Source organism: Strigops habroptila, chromosome 13 (genome assembly GCF_004027225.2).
Source record: "Strigops habroptila isolate Jane chromosome 13, bStrHab1.2.pri, whole genome shotgun sequence".
NCBI lineage: Eukaryota > Metazoa > Chordata > Aves > Psittaciformes > Psittacidae > Strigops > Strigops habroptila.
The window spans coordinates 12035316-12056002 of NC_044289.2; the positions used below are offsets into that span (position 1 = coordinate 12035316).

The 20687-nt window shown below is 51.1% G+C and overlaps 1 protein-coding gene across 8 annotated transcripts in view; it reads left to right on the forward strand.

Moving 5' to 3' along the window:
• The window catches only part of DLGAP4 (DLG associated protein 4), a 134823-nt gene that overhangs the window by 92813 nt on the left and 21323 nt on the right, over positions 1-20687 (forward strand). Inside the window, exon 1 of one of the 8 annotated variants that reach the window (XM_030502812.1) lies at positions 4268-4352. The exons of 2 other annotated variants lie outside the window; for them this stretch is intronic. Coding sequence is in view for 1 of the 6 variants with exons in the window: in XM_030502808.2 (XP_030358668.1) it covers positions 4555-4585 (31 nt within the window). In the remaining 5 variants the exon portion in view is untranslated. Of the gene's footprint in view, positions 1-4267; positions 4586-20687 lie in introns of those variants that run through there. 5 more of the 8 variants (XM_030502813.1, XM_030502808.2, XM_030502811.1 and 2 more) reach the window with 5 other exon arrangements.

Sequence of the window (20687 nt, forward strand, 5' to 3'; positions counted from 1 at the left end):
AACAACAGGTTTGGGTTTCTTCTCTGCAGGGACCCATCCTAAAGAGGCACCAGCAGCAGCTGTGCTGGCACCTGCTGCTCCTTCTTTGAGGACAGCATGGGGGTTGAATCATAAATCAAAGGGGTTCAGCAGCAGCTGAAGTGCAGCGAGCTCCATTTCACGGAGGGCTGCTCCTCTCAGGGTCTGTGTGGGGAGAAGGGCTGGGTGGGAGAGCCCTGACAAGCTGTCACACCTCTGACAAGCCAGGTCCTCCCACAAACGCCTGTGTCACTCGTGCATTACAAGGCAATTAGCTCCCATTTGACAGCCAGCGAGACAGATGATGAGCTGCCCTTGATCAGCTTTAAACAAAGCTCTGTGCCTTGCGAAGCCAGAGACTCAAAAGCCCCAGTGAAACCTATTCATCTAATTGCCAGCGTTCGGCCGACAGCCACGCTGTCTCCTGAGCATTACAAAGGGCTCCCCAGCCCCAGCTCCTTCTTATTAGCAGCAGCACTGGGAATTGCTTGTTTAATAGGCTGCTTGTAATACAGAGCTGAATATTTGATGTCCAGGGGAAACAGGAAAGCAGAGGTGAGCAAAGCACAGCAAAAGGAGGGGAGAATCCCCGGCGTAGAGAGCCCAGCCCAGCCTCCCCACATCGCACCAGTGACAGCAGGGAAAGCTCACACCAAGCCAGTTCCTACTCGAGCTCTTCCCAGTCTTTCCAATGCCATCTGGTAATTCCACCCTTGCTCAGAGCATCCTGCTCTGGGATTCAGCAGTCTGTTCCCCGAAAGCCCAGGAGCCCAGTTCCCTATCCGGTGCCCAAATCTCCTCCAGGGAGGCCAGGGAACCCAGCTCTGCCTCCTCCACCAGGACTGGGCTGTCTCTGTTGACCCATCTTACCAATGGTTAAGATGCTGCTGAGAGTGTGAGCTCTGGAGGGCAGCGACCCTCTGGTTGTCCCTTTCTGCTGACCCCATTATGGCAGCATGAGAACCACAGCACAACTGCCAGGGCTTCAGACTCCTTGTGCCCATTCATATGCCAAAGCTTTGCCAAGCCCAGGCTGGGCAGAGAGAACTACATAGGAGAGATATTCCCCAAAGTCACAACAGAACAGACACCCTTCAGCCTACAACCTGCTTTCTGGCTTTTTTGCTTTATTTATTTATTTTCATCCTTAAATTAGAGAGATGACTCCCAGAACCATCGCTGTGCTGGGAACCCTGCCCCTGGAGGAGGCAGATCCCAGCCCAGTCCCCTGGCACTGATGCTCTTGCAAGGGAAGCATGGTTGTGTTCAGTGGAGGAAAGACCAAGCGCCTGCACATCTCTGTGCACCTCCCAGCACAAAGCAGCATCGTGCTGACCAAATCCCCAGGGGCTGGTTCACTGTGGGATAGGTTTCCATGGCTTCTGGGAAAGTCACGTAGCGCTGGCTTGTGAGGGATGGGTACAGGCACCCTCCTCCTCACCCTCCTCTGTGTGCAGTGATTACCCGGTGCCTGGGTAGGAAGGCAAGTTCTGCTCCTTTCCTCTCTCGGCTGTCATGGCCTTCTCTTCTTTATGGGGAAAAAGTAGTGGTGTGAAGGCAAAGGAGAAACCAAACCAGGCCGGAACATGCTGTTCAACCTGTGCACGAGCAGCCACATCCAAGGAGTAAGAAACCACCCCAACCCCATTGCTAATCGAATCAGCCAGAGCTGACCCCATACGCCCTTTCAGGAGAGAGACTTATCATTGCCTTCAGATTTTCTCCTTCTTTTTGACCTAGATTTCACGTTCCAGAAATAGCTTTCTTTGACAAACCAACATGAAAGGGATTAGTGTGTGTGTGTGTGTATGTGTGCACGCACATGCCAGGGAAAGATTTGTGTCACATGCTCCATCAGTGATTGTAAGGAGGAAAACAGGCACATAAACATGTTCCGTAATCTATGCATATGTCTGTAGGACACAAAGAGATGTAAAACAACTGTTTCTCTCCATGCTTAGGTGTTCATTTTTCACCTCTCATCTTTTCCTTATGATGGACATTCCACTACCAAAGCCCTGTGCCCAGACAGTGCTCCCTTTTCCCCAGGAAGCCTGTACCGTGGCCACAACCCTGCTCTTCAGTTCCACTGCCAAACTATCTCTGTCCTTCTGTCTCATCAAAGCTGCTCTTGGTGCTCTCTGCTGCCAGGTTTCAGCTCTACTACAGGCAGCACCCAGTGCAATAAGCTCTCTTCTGCTGCATGCACGTGTCTCTCTGGCACCCAGGAATGGCTGCAATGGGTTTGAACCCCATGGAAATGTCACTTGTTGGATCCCCGGGAACAGGGGAGCTGCAGCCCTCCCGTGATGCTGTGCTGACACAAGCAGACGCAGAGGAGATTGAAGCGGTTGGCCATAGACTTAATACTGGGAAGTGAGCCTGGCTCCAAGGTCCTGGCCAAGCCTGCTCCTACAAAGGAGTTGAAAGGCAGGCAGCTGCCAGCGTTTTCCTTTGGTAATATGGTCAGAAATCTGAGTCCTTGATGCTTGTCTTTATCAGCCCTGATGGCAGGAAAGGGATTTAGCAGTGCTGTGCTCATGGGAGAGGAGGAGAAACTGAAGCACCAAGGGGTGCCTCAGCTTGCTCAGAGCCTCTGGGGGAGCAGCAGCAGGGAACCCATGCACAGTGCAGTAATCTGCCCAAGAGGCCACACTGGTTGGAGAGCAATGTGCTGGGCACAGCAGACACCCAAGGCTGAGGGGCCTGGGAGCATCCCAGCACCCAGAACCAGGTGAGCACAGAGCTGCCCTGCACTGGGCAATCATCACAGATGTTGCCTGTGTCCCTGCTGTTGGTGTTGCTCAGCACCTCCCTGCATCTCTCTCTGGGGCTACAGGGCTTGTGCCATCACCCAGCAGCGACCAACACCAGTCTGAGCTCAGACACACACACGTGCCAGGACAGCAGGACTGGGTGAGGTGTAGTGAGACCATGCATGTACGCAGGCCAGGGCGTTTGCAGGATTTCAGGCAGCACAGGCAAATGGGGATGTCTTTGTGTGTATTTCTCTTTGTCCTGGGTTGTTCTTCCTTTCATTCATGCTTTTCCATTACTTTTTCCATCCATTGAGCCACAATGTGGGTACTCCTGAGGATTCAGGAAGAGATCAGCTCAGAGCTCCACAGAGCCACTCACAGCCCGTGTGGATGAGGGGCTCTCAGCCCAGAGCTGCTCACCACTCCTAGCCTGGAAGTAGCAGAACTGAAAACAAGTTTTCTCATTCCCCTTGGTGGGCAGCGATGGGGAGAGGCCCTGGGTGCAGGTCCCACGTCTCAGAGCTGATTCTCTGCTGATATCCTCCTTTGGCCCCACTTTGCTGCACTGAGAGCAGCAGCAGCAGCACATCCACAGCGATTCCATCGCTGAAGGCTCAGCCCTGCCTGTGGTGTGTGTGTGAGCTCAGTGTGGTGTTTCCCCAAGGTGCTTTGATCTCTCCCTGCTGCAGACCAGCCCTTCTCCACACGTAGCGCAATGAACCCGCCAAGTCATAGATAAATCAGAGCATCCGAGCACTGATGGTAGGAGCAAGAAGTTGGAGCTTCCTGATGGGAGCTGCATGGCAACACCACTGCCTGCAATGGCACAGGCCCTGTACTCTCGTGGTGGCCACACCATGCTAGGCGTGTGGGCATCCGCTGCCCTGTCCCATGTCAGACCATGGCACGGCGTGGCTCTGGCCTCATGCTCAGCTCTGCAGGTCTGTGTGTGCAGATGGATGGAGCTGGATGCTGCTCCAGCACCCAGCACGGCTGTGCCCAAGGTGCCAAACCCGGCGTGGCTCTGCCCAGCAGGGTCTCCCCACACCCTGCAGGCTGCACCCACCGTGCTCCCCTCCGCACCTCCATCCTCCCTCATTCCACTGTGCACAGCCACCGCACCCGGTGCAGTGAGGCCGGTCCTTCTCCCGGTGCCCAGCAGGACGGAGCTGCCAGCGGGAAGCAACCCGCCCAGGGAAACACCCGCTTCCCCCCCGTTTGCTTTTCCATCCATTGTCTCCGCGCTGGAGCCTTTCCCTGCCAGCCAGCCAGCCCCGCGCTCCGGCGGGAGCAACCCCGGCGGCAGCTCCCGCGGCCGTAGCTCGGAACCATAATCCCGAGCACACCCGTTACCGGGACCCCGCGCAGCGCTGCGCCGGTGCCGGTACCGCCTGGGCCGTGCCCGGTACCCGGTACCCAGCAGGAGGGCCGCGTAACCGCGCCCGTCGGTGGGCGCGCCCCCGGGGCGGTGCCGCGCGTGCGCGGGGCGGGGCGGTGATGCGCGGGGCGGGGCGGGGCCCGGTTTAAGGCGCGGCCCCGCCCGCGGGGCGCAGCCGGAGCAGGCGGGCGGGCGCGGTGAGTGCGGCGGCAGCCTCCGCGCGTCTCCTCCCTCCTCTCGCCGTTGCCCGCAAGGAGCAGCCGGACGCGGCCCACGGTCCCCGGCCCGTTCTTCCCTTCACCGGGTGCGGCCCGTCCTCCCCTCCGCGGGACTCGACCGAGCGCCCCTTTTTCCCTTCCCTGTTTCTCCGGTCCCCTCCGCCCCTTCTTTGTGTCTCCCATGGCTTTGTGTCTGGAGCTCCTCAAGCAATGTGAGTGACTGCCCGGGGCGCGGCGGGCGGGCGGGCGGGGGGCCGGGCCCTGCATGGCTCCGCGGCGGGGGTGCCGCGCCCTGCCTTGCCTTGCCTGCCCTGCCTGCTGCTGCCGCCGCCGCCGCTGCTTGCCGGTGCCGCCGCCCCGCCGCGATCGCAGGTGGCGCTTCCGCTTCCCACGCGTGGCTCGGTCCCCGCGGGGGAGCTGCGTGGCCGCTGCGGGGCTGGGGCTTGGGGCGGGGGGATGCCCCGTGCTCCCACTCGAGCCGCCTTCGCTGTGTCCCCCGCGGGCAGAGCCGGGCCCTGCGCGGCGGGTCGGGGGGTGCTTCGCTTCGGAGCGGGTCGGGCTCCCCGGGCAGTTGCGGGAGGCCCTCGGGTAGCCCCTGTGTGCTGGGTGAGGGATGTAGCGCTGAGCTGAACGTGTCCTTCCCCGAGGACCCCGGCCCTGGTGTCAAGGAGGTGGTTGGGCTCTTCCTCCCCTCGAGAAGAAAAGGGCGTTTATTGTCTGGTGAGGCGGCGAAGCTTCAGTGTGGAAGCTGACATTTAGCAGCGCTGCAAGCTGGCATCCCCTGGCCAGAGCAGGACTGAAAAGTCCATTTCCTTCGCCTATGAGAACAGGTCATAGCAGAAGGTACCTGGTGGTGTAGCCCAGGCTTGGAGCTGCCTTACCCTGGCCCAAGAGTTCAGGTAGAATGGCTCTGAATTTCATTGCAGGTGTAGCTCAGGTGTTGTGTGCTGTGTTGGGCAGTTGGTTTTGAGCAGTAAGTCACTGTGGCTCTTGATTTCTACTCCAGTCCTCATTAAGTGGTTCAGAAAGGCGGATCACTTCCAGGATGCTGTTGATAGAACTAATACTGCTCTGCAAATGTACGGAGCTTGACCTCGGGTTGTGCAGAAAATGTATGTTTGAGGTAGGAATGGAATTAGGATCTCTCAATCCTGGGCTGTAAATTGCCACTTGGGGGAGGAAGGGAAGAAAAGGGGAAGAAAAAAAAACCCCACAGCATGTGGCATTGGATCCGAAAATAAATTCCAATCATGTGGGATGATAACAAGCCAGATTGCCAAGTCGTGTAAGTTGGCAGACTTGACTCCAAAGGGTCCAAATTACTTAGCTGGTAATTGCTCTTCCAACAGGAATTTGGTGCTATGAAGTTACACATTCCTGAATGTGTGGAGAAAAGCAAGCCTGACTAGTGATCAGATCTAGCCTGCTTGTCTTTCAGAGTAAGATAATTTACATGTGTGTGCTCTGCAGGAGTACCAGGTATTCAGAAGAAGCTTATCTGCAGGATTTCATGTGTTGCAGTCATGGAAAACCTAAAAGCTCATCTTTAAGGTGCAAGTGCTGAGCTGCTATATGCTATTTTTGCAGCTGTAGCTTGCTATTTCTATTCCACTTCTGTAGTGGCAGCGTAGGAGTTCTTGGTGTAGCCGAGGGCCCTGCGATCTGTAACTTAGCCCTTGAAGTGCTGGGGCATAACTATGATGCTGTGTGCCAGGTCTGAAAGGACAGGATGACCCTGTGCAGTCCCTGCCAGATCCTTGTCAGCAAATATGATAATGGCAGGGCTTGATTTCTGTTATATGTGGCTTTACTATATGGAGAATACTAAGAATATGGTGGGGTTGCATAAACCACGAAGGGCTCTGAGGCCAACAGGTACCTTGGTGGAACTTGATCGGCTGTAGCTGGTGTCCCAGCCCTGTAGCTGACAGGGCAAACATAGTCAGCTGCTGGGAGAGCTTGCATTTCGCTTTGCAGCTGTGTGTGAGTCAGTAGTTGGATACTCGGTTGCTTAATCTGTGCATGCAGTTTACATTTGTGGACGCTTCTGACTACTTAGCTCAAGGTTATTCATCTGCTGCTCCAGCCTGATGTGTAATGCATGGGAGACCTGCTGCTCCGTGAGCTCATTCTTAGCTGTGCATGCTGCCAGAGCAATATAATTTAAAAAGCATTTAATGGATAACTAATAACCACCAGGCGCTTACAAATAACTGTATGTCAGCTCTTGTCTCCCGTATAGATCTTCTCTGTTTGAGTCCAGACTGAACTATTCACCGGACCCTGTAAAAGTCGCTCTAACACTTAATTTCCCTAACACCACACTACACACCTACCCACAGAAGCCAGGCTGCAAAGCTGTGCTGCACCAGGGCATGGTTTGTCTCCTCAGCTGGTGCTTTTGCTCTGTATAACCTGTACAAGCAGCCTCAAATATTTAATGGATTGAGGAGGCATAATTGGATTCAGTGCAGTGCAAGTTACAGTAACATATGTGAGCTGGAACGATTAAGGCTGTACAGGCATGTGGCCCTGCTCAAGAAAAATCCACTTGAATTTCTGCAGTGAAAAGTCATCAGTGTGTTTCCTATCAGAGCAGATTTAAGAAGTGAAGGGAGAAATACGAAGTATGATTGCTGTTGGCTTTGAAAGGTGATTAATGTTCAAGCTGTCGGATAAAGTCCTGTGAAGGCTGTAGTTGGGCTTGAAGATGAGAATGGGGAATTTGAGTCCTTGTGGAAGAAGAGCTCACAAAAGAATGAGTTTATCCTTCCCTTCTCTCCTGGTCTCCGTGCCAGGCTGCCACCTGGAGAGAGGGAGAAGGGGGGCACAAAATGACACTGAGGTGTTTGATATAAGCTGCCTTTAAACAAGTGGAAGTTAAACTCTTTGCAGATGGGTTAGTTAATGAGGGGAGTGGGGATTCTGTCCTCTTCAATTTGTCTTGCAAAATTAATGAGTTGCTGGTCCTTTGTGCAGATGGGTGCATTAACTCAGCCTTCTGTCCCCTGGAGAAGCAGTGGGCAAGAGGAACAGTGACTGAAGTCCTGACCTGTGCCTTAGCCCTGTGCTTCACTTCTCTGGTCTGCTGGGGTGCAGATTGTGAATGCAAAAGGCACCATTTCAAAAGCATTTGCAGTGTCCACTGAAAACAGTGAGTTGACTGCTCAGATACGTCTGCCCATGAGAGTCTGGTCTCCAGTTTTATAGGCAGCAGATGGTAGGGCAGTACCTATGTCTACATAGCACAGTGTGGGCTTCTAATCTGCTATTGAGGATAGGCAACAAGCAGTCTGGGGGAAGCAATGGTCCCCCAGACCAGAGACTGATTTCTGTAGAGGATTGGGCTGTGGGTTTTGTGTTGCCAGGCCTCCTCCTCAATTTCCTTGCAGCATTTCAATACTTTGAAGGCAGATGGCCGAGTTCTGATTCTTTCCTACTTCCCCCTGGGGTTCTTGGTGGTGGGCTTGGTCTGTGCTGTGAAATTGCCAGTAAAGGCATGGAGGGGCAGATGCACCTACTGGGATGCAAGAAGAATGTCCAGTACCTACGTGAGTGCTGCAGCCTGCCCACTGCTGCTTCATCATAGCAGGCAGCGCACACAGGACCTGGTTGTCCTCACAGCTCTACAGGCTTTCCGGGTTATGTTGCTCCTCTGACAACACCAAGAAAATGAAGGCAGTCCCTTTAAAAGGGACTCACCTGAGGCAGGCTGTAGCTTGCTGCACCAGACAGCAGTGCTCAAAAGGGGAACGGTGTAAAGATGCATACATTTTAAACACTTGCACTAGTATTTACATCAAGGGCATGTTGATCATCAGTCTTGTGGATCCCATTTGGTGCTCTTCATTAAGACATCCAGGTTTCACTGTGATGATCTTTTCTTCTCAACCTAGTTCTAAGAGATCAAAGCTTAAGCTGCTGTGTTGTCTCTCCAGTTTGAAGCTGGCCAAGAAACTTGAGTGGTGAATGTTTCAAAGGTTCTTACTTACAGATTCTTACTTGTGGTGCAAGTCTTTCAGAGCTGGAATTAAAGCAAAGATTAGAAGTTGTATATGCCTTTCTACAGAGGTGCTGTCATAGTGTAGAGGTGCTCTGTGATGAAAGCTGAAAGGTATTTAAGTGTTGATAAAAGGGAATTTTTATTGCAAGTTCTTGTCATAAGAGTAGTCAAACTTCTAAAATCCATTTTCCTTGTTTCTTATATTCTGGGAGTGGTTGAGGATCTGACTGGAAAGAGCTCCAGCAGAGCATTTGCTGTGCTCAAGAGGGATCTCCAAGCCTAAAACTTCCTACCAGGGTGGGTGTATCTACAGCTGCATTAAATTGAAAGCTAAAATTGGGAAGCTAAAGCATACATGGATATTGCATCCTACTTAGGCCTCCTACGTAGGACAATTATCTGTGTCTGAAGCTAGAAAGTGACCCAAAGGCTACTGTGGAGCTGTCCCCAGGGGGATCCCTGGACCCTCTCCTAAAGGCCCATGTTAGGGGCTGTGCTGCTGCCCCATTAGCCAGTGCTGCTCTGCTGGAGAGCAGTGTCTGTTGGGGCAGCTCGTGAGCCAGCACACTGCTGCAGCACCGGTCTCCTTGCCTCTTGTAAGGTCACTTGAGCAATGGCTTTGTTGGGAGCCCTTCTCTTCCTTGTTTGAACCCTGAGGCTTTTCTCTGCCTCTCAGCTTGGCCCCAAACAAGGAGTCCTGAGTCATGACATTTCTGTCCAGGAACTCTTCCAGGTTTTGGTGTGCTCTGTTGAACGGTGACCAGTGTGTTCTTGTCTGACCTGCTGCTCCAGCAGCAGTCCTGGGCTGGGAATTCTGGCGCCTCAGTGCTGCTACTGAGCAAAGCAAGCGCCCTGGTGATGCAGAGCTGGTGCAGTGCCCAGCCTTGTACAACATGGACTGGGACTTTCCAGGGAGAAGGTGGATACTGGTAGAATAGAGCTAGAGAGCTTTTCCCAGTGCCTGAGCAGGCGCTTATTCTGATCCCTTGGAAATAAGAGTGCCAGACAGTGATTGCACCTCCTGAGCTCCGGTCCTGGACAAAGTAGCTACTTTGCTTTGAAAGCATTGAGTTTCAGTAACCCTCAAGCTTGCAGTGTGACAAGAGCAAGGCTTTGAGCAGGGGAACCCTGGGTGCAGCCTGTTCCCTCAGCCATGGCGCTGCTGCTGCTGGCCTTTGCGCTTGGCACCAGGGTCCAGTGTCTGCATCTCACTGTCACCCTGCAATCTTCTAGGGCATTCTGGAGGCTGCTGCTGCTAATAGTGATATTACGCCGCACATTAGCTTTTATCGCTGCTCTGTTAACATGCTCACTGGAGATGAGTGCTGCAGAATGCTCTGGGTTGCTAAGAGGAGGCTGCCAAGGCAGGATCTTGCAGCCCTGCTCGCTCCGGAGTCATTCATACCTAAGTCACTGAATCGGGCTGAACGGGGGAAATGGGGTCTGTGGTGGAAGGGAAAGACAAAGTTTGTATGGATGTGTCTTCAGTTGTCTTGTCAGCTGGTGCAGACGCTGTTCCCTGTCAGCTGTGCAGGGTGTGCACACTGGTGTGTGTGCTTTCGGTGGATGGCTTGGCTGTGGCAGGCTGGTTTCACCTGATGCGCTTGTTCACTGCGGGCAGCGGCTGGGGACATCCCCGGCTTTTGGCTGTTGATCTGTGTGATGCTCTAATACCCTTTTGTAGTGCTTCAGAGGACAGAGTCTGTGTGGCACCAGGACTGCCTGGTCTGCAAGGCTGAGAAGCTGTGGCTGCCCTATCCCTGGCAGTGTTCAAGGCCAGGTTGGACACAGGGGCTTGGAGCAACCTGCTCTAGTGGAAGGTGTCCCTGCCCGTGGCAGGGGGTTGGAGCTGGATGAGCTTTAAGGTCCCGTCAACCCAAATCATCCTGTGAGTCTATGAAAAGGGAAGCAGTGCTCGTTGCGTGAGGGCAGCGAGCAGGAGCCGTCCCAGTGCCGAGCTGCCCGGGGCCGGCGTGAGGGGCCTCGAAGGGGGTTTCTCAGGGCTGCATGAACTGCTCACAGGGCGTCCCGCCCCTGCGGTGCCCGCGGTGGTTGCCCCGGCCGCGCTGCTGGCCCTGCCCGGCGCTGCCCTCCCTCCCCTCCGTGTCCCGGTCAGAGCGCGGCGGCGGCCCCCGAGGCCCCGGCCCGCGCCGCTCCCCTCCCGCCGCCCGCGCTTTGCGGCCGCCGCTCTTTGCAGCAGGCCGTAGGGCGAGGTAAGCGGCCGGGCCCGGGTCCCGGGCCTGCTCCTGCTCCGAGGCCCCGCTGCCGCCGCGGGGCCGGGCCGGCAGCGCTCAGCCGGAGGTTCTCCGGGGCGCGGGGCGGAGCGGCGGCGCTTGCGCTGGCCCCGCGGCCGGCCCGGCCCGGAGCCGGGTGAGGGGGACCCCCCGCCCCGCGCTTCGAGCCCCGCACGGGCCGTTCCAGCCTCGGTCACGGCGGAGCGGGGCCGTTGCTCCGGTGAGTGACACCGGCGGCGGGGGAACCGGTGCGGGCCCCTCCGGTGTGCCCGGGGAGGTGGCCGGGCTGAAGGGGCAATGGGTTGCCAGGCCTGCAGGGGAGCCCTCCCCAGCCTGTCACGTTGGCTGTTAAATGCAGCAAGCTCCAAAAGGCAGGGATGAAGGTCCATGGCTTTTCCCCTCTTCTAACCGCTGTGCCCGGTCCCCGATAGCAGTGGATGGTGTCCCACGGCAGAGCCAGCACAGTTGTACTTTCTACAACAGCTTCCCCAGCACACAGCTCCAGTGCAGTCAGTGAAGCTCCATGAGCTTGCTGTGATGGAGCAAAGACATCAGACTAATGGGGCCGCCTCAAATGGAAGGACAGAACGGGGCCAGCCGTTTGGGCTGCTGGTGTTGTGACAGCAGTAAGCTTTGAAGCACTGTCTGCTTTCTTCTGGCACTGCTATTTGTGCGCTTACCTTTGATTTATTTGTTTCAGGGCTCTGAATATCTTGGGTGCTGGAGGAGGCAGCTCTAAAAATAACGTTAGAGGCTGGTTATTGCCAGAGTTATTATTTCTGCTTCCCTCAGGTTGCTTTCCCTTCTGCAGCTGATGTCTCTTCTTAGTGCTGCAAGGCCTGGCTCAAACAGCAAATCATGTTTTCTGTGCTCTTGCTCTGTTAGGAAACATGCTTTGGGTAAGGGTGATGGTATGTTCAGACAGCAGGTGGATGTGATTGCGGTTCTGGGTGAATGAGCTCATGCACCAGGAACACCAGGCCAGAATGAACTGAAGTGAGCCAAAGCTTGTTTGGAGAGTAGAAATCTAGCTTGTGAAAACCAGAGCTGCTTGGGTGCTGTCCTGCAGAGGGGAGTGTGCAGGAATGTGAGCATCTAGTGGCAGTGATTTGAGGGAGTCCTGTTGTCCTCTTCCTCATAAGTGTGCCACAGGATGGCTTGTTTTTAATGGTGAATGCTGGCAGTAACCCTGGTCACTGTTAATGCCTTAACTAACTCCTGCTGTTGGGTGTGAAGTAATTTACCAGACTGAGGTAGGAGCCTGTAGAAGTGTGGTGTATGAAGACTCTCACTGGGCTGGGTTATGACTGAGAACTGCTGCTGCCACAGTGTTGAGGGTACCTGTTACAGCTGGTTTATGCTAATTCTCATGGTGTGATGCGTTTCAGCATCACTTCAAGTTGGCTCAGTTAGAGTTTTAGACAGCTGTGTCCCTTATCACAAAACCTGATGACTGCCCAGACTCCACATGCCCAGTATTAGGGACCTCTGTTTTCTGTTTCCCCTGCCAGAGTGACATGTCTTTCTTTCCCATTGAATTGCAGGAGAACAGAACAGCTCTGGGACTGCAGCAAGAGCTTCCTGACTAACAGGCACTGTAGGCTGGGGAGTGGAGATCAGTCAGGGAGCCAGATTTGGCTTAGCATGTCCCCAGCAGCGTGGTAACAATATAACTTACACTAGCAAAGACTGCTCCTCTATGTCTGTTATTGATTTGCAAGTCGAAAACAACATAGCATAGATAACTAGAGGGTCCAGATCTTGTTCATATCACCTATTTCAAATCCTGAGTGTGCTTAATAATCCTTGAAGGTGGAGTCTCAGCTGGCATGAGTCACTGTGGATCGGTGGCCTTGGGTTGGTTTCTTTTGTCTGTTCCCCCCACACATGCATGTGATGCTAATTTGGAGCAAGCTGAAAGGCACTTGGGAGCTTTGCTTGAGTGTGGTGGGCTGAGAAGCCTCCTAAACATGTGGGCAGGCTACAATGGAAAGGAGAACTTGTCGTGAGGGGGAAGGAAAAATGATCTAGCAAGATCCCAGCTCTAAAGAACAGGCTGTGCTGGGAAAGAAGCAAATGATATCATGGGTTTTCCAGGCTAGAAGGGCTTTTTTTATACTTGGCCATGCTTTGGGGGTTTTAGGTTCACCTGGCAAACTAAAAAGCAAGGTTTTTATTGTTGGAACAATGGACTTTCTACAACAGCTTCTCTTATTTCTGTCAATTACTACGGTTCCAACCACAAAAGAGCTTTCTTGTTCTAATTGGCCTCCTCCTGTTTGGATTAATCTGTGTTACTCTGTCACCATGGAGATGATCGTGATGTCACAAGCTGCAGCATCACTGAGAGGTGGCTGGGAGGCAGTTCCTAATATTCCCCTCATCGCATCCACCCTGGTAATCAACAGCTGGGAGCACAATAGGTTTCAGAGATGATATAGAGCTTTTAAATTAGCCTGAATTACAGCTGTGATTTTAAAGCTGTTGTTTCAGAAGCGATGATGGAAGAGGTGTAATATAACCACTTTCTTGAAACTACCTTCACTGCCCTGTCTCTTGTTGAGCTCACTTACTTAAAATAAATACCTGGCAGGAAGCCCAAAGTCTCCAGTTATTGCTGTGCTGCTTCACTTGAGCCCTGTTAACAACCAGTTGTGATGCTACAAACCCGAGTACCCACTCGGCTGCATTCCAGTCACACCAGGACAGGTTCCAGTGCCTGTGGCTGGGTACCAGCTGTACTGAGCCTGTCTGTCTAGCCCTGCCATCAGTCAGAGAGGCTGATATGTCACCAGGGTGGCAGTTTGAGGAGGGTTTTGGGGTCTTTTGCCTTTCCAACACTTGCAAGACGGCTGTTTCCACTGTGGGAATACTTAAGTAGATAATGGGGTTAACTGGGCTGCCGAGAGCTATGAGATGAGATTGTGAAAGCCAACAGCGTTTGAGTTGTATGACCTCATGTATGAGCTCGGAGATGGTAACATAGCAGAGAACTGGGCTTCTTTCATGGCTTAGGTCTGCTCTTTGCCAAAATGCTGGGAACTTGCTTCTTATTTCCTGAAACTCATCGCTGTGAAGACTGTGTGTGAGGATGTGTTTTGCGCTGTGGGATCTCTCCCATGCGTTAATCCTCAGCTTTATCCATTCTCTTGTAAGGGGTCTGTTGAGAGCATGGCACAGTGTGCTTGATGCTGTGTCTTGAGCTGTAACAGCCTGCTCAAATACTAACTAATAGGAGGCAGGATGCTCTGCAGTGTCTGACTTGGTAAGCAGGTAATGCTTTCAATTTGCCACTTTTGATAAAGGGGCTTTGTCTTGGCTCTCACAGAAAAGCATGTAGTCTGTTCTATCTGTATTAGTCTGGTATTAGGAAGGAGGTGCTCGGATTGTCCCTGTTTGTGGGGAGTATCTGGAGCTCTCACCCTGCTGGGTGCTGCCCCCCCTGCTCAGCAGGAACCCCAGGCACTGCACCTGCACGCTTTGGCTTGGGCTGCTCTAAGTGTAATCTATCAGGGCTGGCATTTGCTTGGCAAGCACAATAGTACATCTTCTCCCTTGTGCCTTCCTTGTTTTAGGCAGCCTTGTATTCAGACAAAAGAGATTAAATTTCATGGAATATGGAAGCTGAAACAAGCTGACTTTTTCAGGGTGAGAGAAATTCCTGGCTGTTTTCCTGCAAGGATCAAAACTGGTTTTCAGCAGTTCTGCTGACAGACTCCTCTTTCTAATTTATCTTATGAACTGCTGGGTTTTTAAGATGAAAGGCTGGAGCAGCTCATAGCATGAAGACAAAATGTGTTTCACTTTGTCTATTCCCTTAGAACCCTTGATAAGTGTCCTCTTTGGGGAGCAAATGTGACTTGAAAGACCAATTGCATTTGAATCATGTTAATTTGTAGTGCTCTTGATCTTAAAATAGCTACCTGTCTGGCCAAAGATGCTAACCTTGCTTTTTAACCAACATTGGTTAAAAGCTGTAGAGGGCAGGAAATGTTTTAGTTCTCTCCTGACACTGGTCACTGATTGCTATAAGCAACCTACACCAAGGGGACCTGATTCTTAAGACTTCTAGAGCTAGAGTTACTATAGAGGAAAAAATTAATGCATAAAGGACTAAGATTGAAATTATTTAGGATGCAGTTGTGAGGCAGATTTAATTCAGGAAGAGTTAAAAGCTCATCTGCAAATAATGCATGGTGTGTAAGTTTAGGTATATTTTTAGCATGCTTTCAATTTTCAGTGTGTGTAGAAAACTACCTCATCTATGGAAAGGGTAAGATAAAGTTTCCCTTAATACAGCAAAACGGCTAATTCCAAAGTATTTGGGGGTTTCCATTAAAGGCTATGAATAGGTTGCTTTCTAGAAGGAACTAGTCCTTCTGTCCTTACTTACGGGCTTGTCTAAATACTGTTAACCCCAACACATTCCTTTATTACATGAGCAAGTTGCTGTGAAAAGGCTTATTCTTTCCGAATAAGACTCTGCATGGAATTCCTTATCCCCCAAACTTGCTTATGCCCCAGGGGGTTAACCGGGGATAATTCTGTGGATGAGTCCATGGTCTGATATTCTCAGTTGCTCTGTTCTTCTGCCAGTGATGACTTTTGGCAGACTTGAATGCCAAGTGTACATCAGATAATCTGACCACCATATAATCTCCAGTGCCAGGTTCTGAACAAGCCTTCCTGCAGTACTTGCAGGTTTCTTGAGTCCCTCAGACTGCCTTGGTTGGCCTCTATAATGATGCACTTGCAGAAGGAAACATTGAGGTGCTAACCAAGGTAGGCTGAGAGCTTGAGGATGGGAAGAGAAACATAAAACCTAATGTCCTGCAAATGAATGTGCTCTTCTACCGAGTTCTCTGAAATTTAGGGATAAGGGTATGTACCTGTCATTCAAACCAGTTTTAAAAGGTATCTTTGTAGAAGATGGTCACCTGCAGGATGGTGAGCAGCATCCGGCTTACCAGGGAAAAGCAAGTGGGCACTTAAGTGTAAGTCTGCAAAATAGATCTGCGATATTAAGGGAAGTGGCGTTCCTGTCTGAAAGATAAGGTGGGAAAAGTGCTACAAGTTTGCCTGGGCATCTTTCCAGCACTGGAGTTGCAGGCGTTCTTTCATCAGCAATTGGTTGTGACACCGAGTGCTTGTTCAGATTGTAAGTCAACAGACTGCATCCTGCAAGCCAGGACCTGGAGAGGAAAATCACGTTGGTTTGTGTGATCTCTGATAAAGAGTTTGAAACTAGAGCTGCCTGATCCTGTAGCAGCAGCGGCCACGTACACTTGGGAAACAGAGCTCCTGCAGACATCACCCGGAGATGGAGGCTAACAAAGTACAGATTTGTACTCAAAACAAAGTTACAGAGCAGGTGGTCTTAAGTGGATGGCTAAAAGTGAAGTTACTTAATGTGTGGAAGCCTCAGGTTCCCATTGAGCTAAGCTGCTGTGCTTCAGAATGACAAGAGTAGGACTTTCTTCTTGGTGTGTCTTTATCTCTTGATAACTGCTGGTCAGTGAGTGGCAAAAGATGAGAGTCCTTCTCTTTGCTTTAAAGAAAAAGTTGCTTTTTAAGTTTTGTCCGTTCTTTTCTAACACCTCAGCAGAAGGAAGATACGTTGGTGAACCAAGGTCTGTGCTTGCTTGGGCTCTTCATGCTCGTGCTGAGAACTACTGGTGCCTTGTCACATGCAAACACAAAGTGGACAAGGGTGGCACATGGCTGCTTTCAGTCTTAAAGATCTCCTTGTGCAGCCAGTAGTGACACACTCTGAGGATGTGAATCACTGCTGTGTCAGTGGTATTTGCATATTTTGGGCAGACTTGCTGCGCTGTGGTTTGGCCAACAGTGAGAAACTTGAAAGATGGAAGGGAAGCATAGCTGGATAATGCTGCCAGACCAACTCCTCATGCTGAAAGCCGAACTGTCAGTTCAACAGTGTTAAAACTGATGCTTAATCCTGTTTGCAGGATTACAGGCAGCTTGTGAACAGCTAGTAAGTGGGTTTGCAAACCTGTACGCCTGCCTACAGAGGCAGTGTGAGCTCCTGCAGTGAGTGTCCCCAGGAGCCGCCACTCGTGCTTAAGCTTTCATGGGCAGGTCTGTGCTGGTTTAGGAGAACCTGTGCATGCTGTGCTGTGACAAGGGCAGACCTATGGTCATATATTGTCTGCTTGCTCCATGCAGCTGGCTTCTAGCTACTAATAGTCTTTCTTACTTGAAAGGGCAGTGGATGCTGTTCAGTTGGCCTCTTGTACTGAGGTTTTCTGAGCCTGTTCATCTATACCACAGCTGATGCACGCCAGCCTTGGCACTGCTCTTGATTGAGTGTGGCTGCTTCTGGCTGTGTTGTCTTGGAGTTTGTCTTGTGTAATGCATCAAGGTCCAGTGAGCAGGATCACTAGGCTGCTAGTGGAGTGTCTCTCGCTGAGAAGCAAGTGCTGCAGCTCTCAGCTCTGTGGGCTGATGCTTTGGTTGCTGTTTTCGTGCATCTCTAAGTGGTAAAGATCAGAGCTGGGGTTTTCACACAGCTACAATCACAGATGTAGGAAAGAAATAGTCCAGCAGTATCTGCCAAAGGGGGAACTTTGCATGTTCTGTGTGCATATGGGAACTCTGGTCTCTGCATGGTTTCTGCATGTTCCAGTATCTAAAAACTAGAGTTGATATTTCCTCTTATAGGATCATTATAGATGAAATTTATGAATAAATTTCATAGCTGGCTTTATGGTAAAGTCTCATTGATAAAACAAGTGAATTTGCTTAGAAAGGAGTGTCTGATTAGGAAATTTTCCTAGTATTGATAAACACTTCCAGAAAACAGGCTGCTTAATACCACATCTGAATTGCTACTTGGTAACCTGTTAGGTGCCAGGACCACTATTCTCAGAGATACTGGAAATGACCAAGTTCAAGTGTTGTGATTGCAGGTTCTGCACACGTGCCTTAGAGTGCAATTGCTTAACTGTTCATGTCTTGAGTTTGTGGCTGTATTTCTTGCCTTGAGAGGCAGCAAGTGTTTGTTGCTCACCTTGTCAGGCTGCACAGAGGTGTCTGCAGCACTCACTAGCAGGAAGAGGGATGGAAGGGGGACAGTGGGTTGTCTGGATGTAGGGAAACTTACGCTTAGTTGTGGTCTGGGGTTTTTTGAGGTGTAATGTCCCTCCAGAGTTTTGGGTGGTGCCTTCTGTTTTGCTCTTGGGTTCTGCCTGTTGGCTTTTTCCCTGGCACCTTGAGGACAACCTCCCTGTCTGTTAAGGGGCTGAGCACTCAGAATGACAGCAGAACATCACGGGATGGAGCGTGACTTACGCCTACCACAACCACACTGCTACCTTTAAAACTTCAGGAGCAATTATTATTCCATGCCATTGCTCTTTGCACTATATTGCTCTCACACATACATAACTAACAAACTAATGACTGCTCTGATACTAATGCACAGAGGGTATACGTTGTATATGTGAAATCTAAAGTGTCAAACTGTAATGTTTTGAAGCTTCTTGCATCTAATGTGCAAGAACCAAAGCCTAAGGCAAAGTTGTTCATTCTGGCAGGCGCTGCTGAATTAAACCATAAGGCAGTTCTTTCCTTACATTCCCGAGTGCATTCTCTGATAATATCCTGGACTTGGGAACTTCAAGATTATTTGCTGACTGGAACCTATCTCTAGCTTGAAATGCTCTTGTGCTTTCCTGTGTTCAGAGTGCTACATGCGTAACAAGGAGGGCTACTGCTGCAATCCAGCTGGATAGGAAAAGGACAGAACATCCTAGAATGTAACTTCGTGGTGAAAAAAGCAGCAGTGTGGTAGTGAGAGGCTTCCAGTGATTGTGCAAAATCAAACTGTGTTAACGTTAACATTAAATCATGCTCCTTCTTCAGGATCACTGCGGAAGTGAGCAAAGAGAAAGATCAGGCCGGAGTCTTTAAGACAATAAACCAAAGGGTTGTTTTAGTTTGGACGGTGGTATTGAACTTCCCAGTGCATTCTTGACAACTCCCTGAAGTTGTGTGTCCATGTCTGAGTGTCTGTGTGACCACCCAGTGTGTGGTCTTGGGCAATAACTGGAGTTTTGGGCTGCTCAGCACAGTGTGGTGGGCAATGGTGAACCACTGTGAGGTGAAGGTGGCAGGGAAGGGCTTTGCCTCTGGCCTGTCTCTGTAGCACTGCTTTCTCTGCCCCCAGCTCTGCACTCTGCTGCTGTCCTTGGCTCTGTTCTGTAATGCTCGTGTCACATTGGGTAATGTGGCCACAGTGTGACTGAGTTAATATTCTCTGTTGTGCTGCACATCTAATACTGTGCTTCTATGTTCGGTGTTTCCCTTGATATCACAGATGTTGATCATGATCTTCTGTCCATGGATCTCGTACACGCTGGCACTTGCCGTGTTAATTTGTGCAGAAGACCCTACTTCTCACGTTGCTCAGTTTCCCTGTTTTCATGTCTTGCTTTTTGGTGCCTCAGTGAGCTGTATGCAGCTTTTTAAACCACCCAAAGTAGTGTCTCCCTGGTTTGAAGCCTGCCAGGGTAGACAGATCATACTGAATCAGTAAGCTGTCCTGGTGTAAATTATGTCAAAGTGGTGGCCTGCTCTGTGTGAGGTGACTCACTTGTGTTGTTACACCCTTTCCCTAAGGATAAGGCATCCCTGCTACAGGGAGTAGCTTGCACCAGGCTCTGTAGCAGTTGAGTCAGATCTCTTGTCAATTAATGTAATTAAGTTAGCTGTAGCAATACCTCCTCTTAACTGTCCTCGTGGTTGTGACTGTTAGTAGCTGAAGTAGGAGGGGACCATCCCATGGTACCCAAGGGAGATGGCACTTAAATTCTTCTAGGTATCTGGCAGCATAAGCTGCTGATGGTGCAGACTCATGGAAATTTACTGATGGAGGTGATGCAAGCTGCTCAAAGCTTGCAGCTAAATAACCTGCGAGTGTTCTGCTCCCTCTCGGAGCCTGCTCACACTAATGTTCCCATGGTTAGGTAACTGGCTGTGCATCTGTTTACAAAACAGTATCCAAAATAACTTGTTTCTGTTTTGTTTCCTCAGCTGTATCTGCATCTTGGTTACAGCTAGAAAAATAGAAGAACTGAGTCTGTTGCTGAAAGGGGGGTTGAACTTGTTTCCTATTGTTGCTTTAATGCGAAGTTGTTTTCACCATCTCGGGACTTTGGTTGGTATAAAGCTTGTCTGCTGTCATCTCATAGGCATCCTGTGTCTTCTGGATGTCTGGGACAGTAATAGAGCAGCTTTACATCCCTGTCTGAAGACTGGATTCATTCTTGGTGTGATGACCATGCTGAAGATGCTAGCCCTAGCACACGGGGAATAGTCACTTCTGTAGGAAGGGCTTTGCTTGCCTCCCTGGAAGTCAGCAAGAGATGATCCTCGTTCAGCTAGTGCTCAGATCTTCACCAGAGCAGGTTGAGCAGCAGCCCCATAGTTGGGGGGGGGGGGGGGGCAGAAATGGGCCCCAAGGCAGCTCTCTAAGTGGATTGCTGCAAGGCTGGAATGCACCAGCCCCTCTGGCTGGGGCTTAATGCACGGTCGGAGCTGGAGCAAGCAGGAATGCTTCCAGCTCTTCCCCAGGTTGGTGCAGTTCAGTGACAACAGAAATCGGACACTTGAAAATTAAAGGCACGTATTTGGTGTTGTCTCACCTCTTCACTTGCCACAGGACTGTTAATTTATTTTCAGAAGCTCTTCTGCTTGGCTTTGGCCTCTGAAAAGCTGTTTGGGGATAAAGGAGATTTTTCTCTTGCTGTCATGTAGTGGCAGAGCTGAGCACACAGTCGCCTCTTCAGGTATGTTGAGGAGGAAGACTAACTCTTGCAGTGTGCACTCCAGGTCTCCATTAACCTCTGCAATGGGAGCAGTTTCAACACTCCCTTTTTTCAGCTTCTTGACAGCACTTTTCCCTGCTGGATCATTCTCTTGCTGTCAGAGGTTCACAGTGTTTCTCCTGCCTGGCTGCCAGCAGCTGCACAGAGGAGACTTCTGGTACAGTCATCCTTGGCCACTGACCTTCATCTCAACCCTGGCTGAGATTTCAGAGCAGCTTTCTTCTCCTGA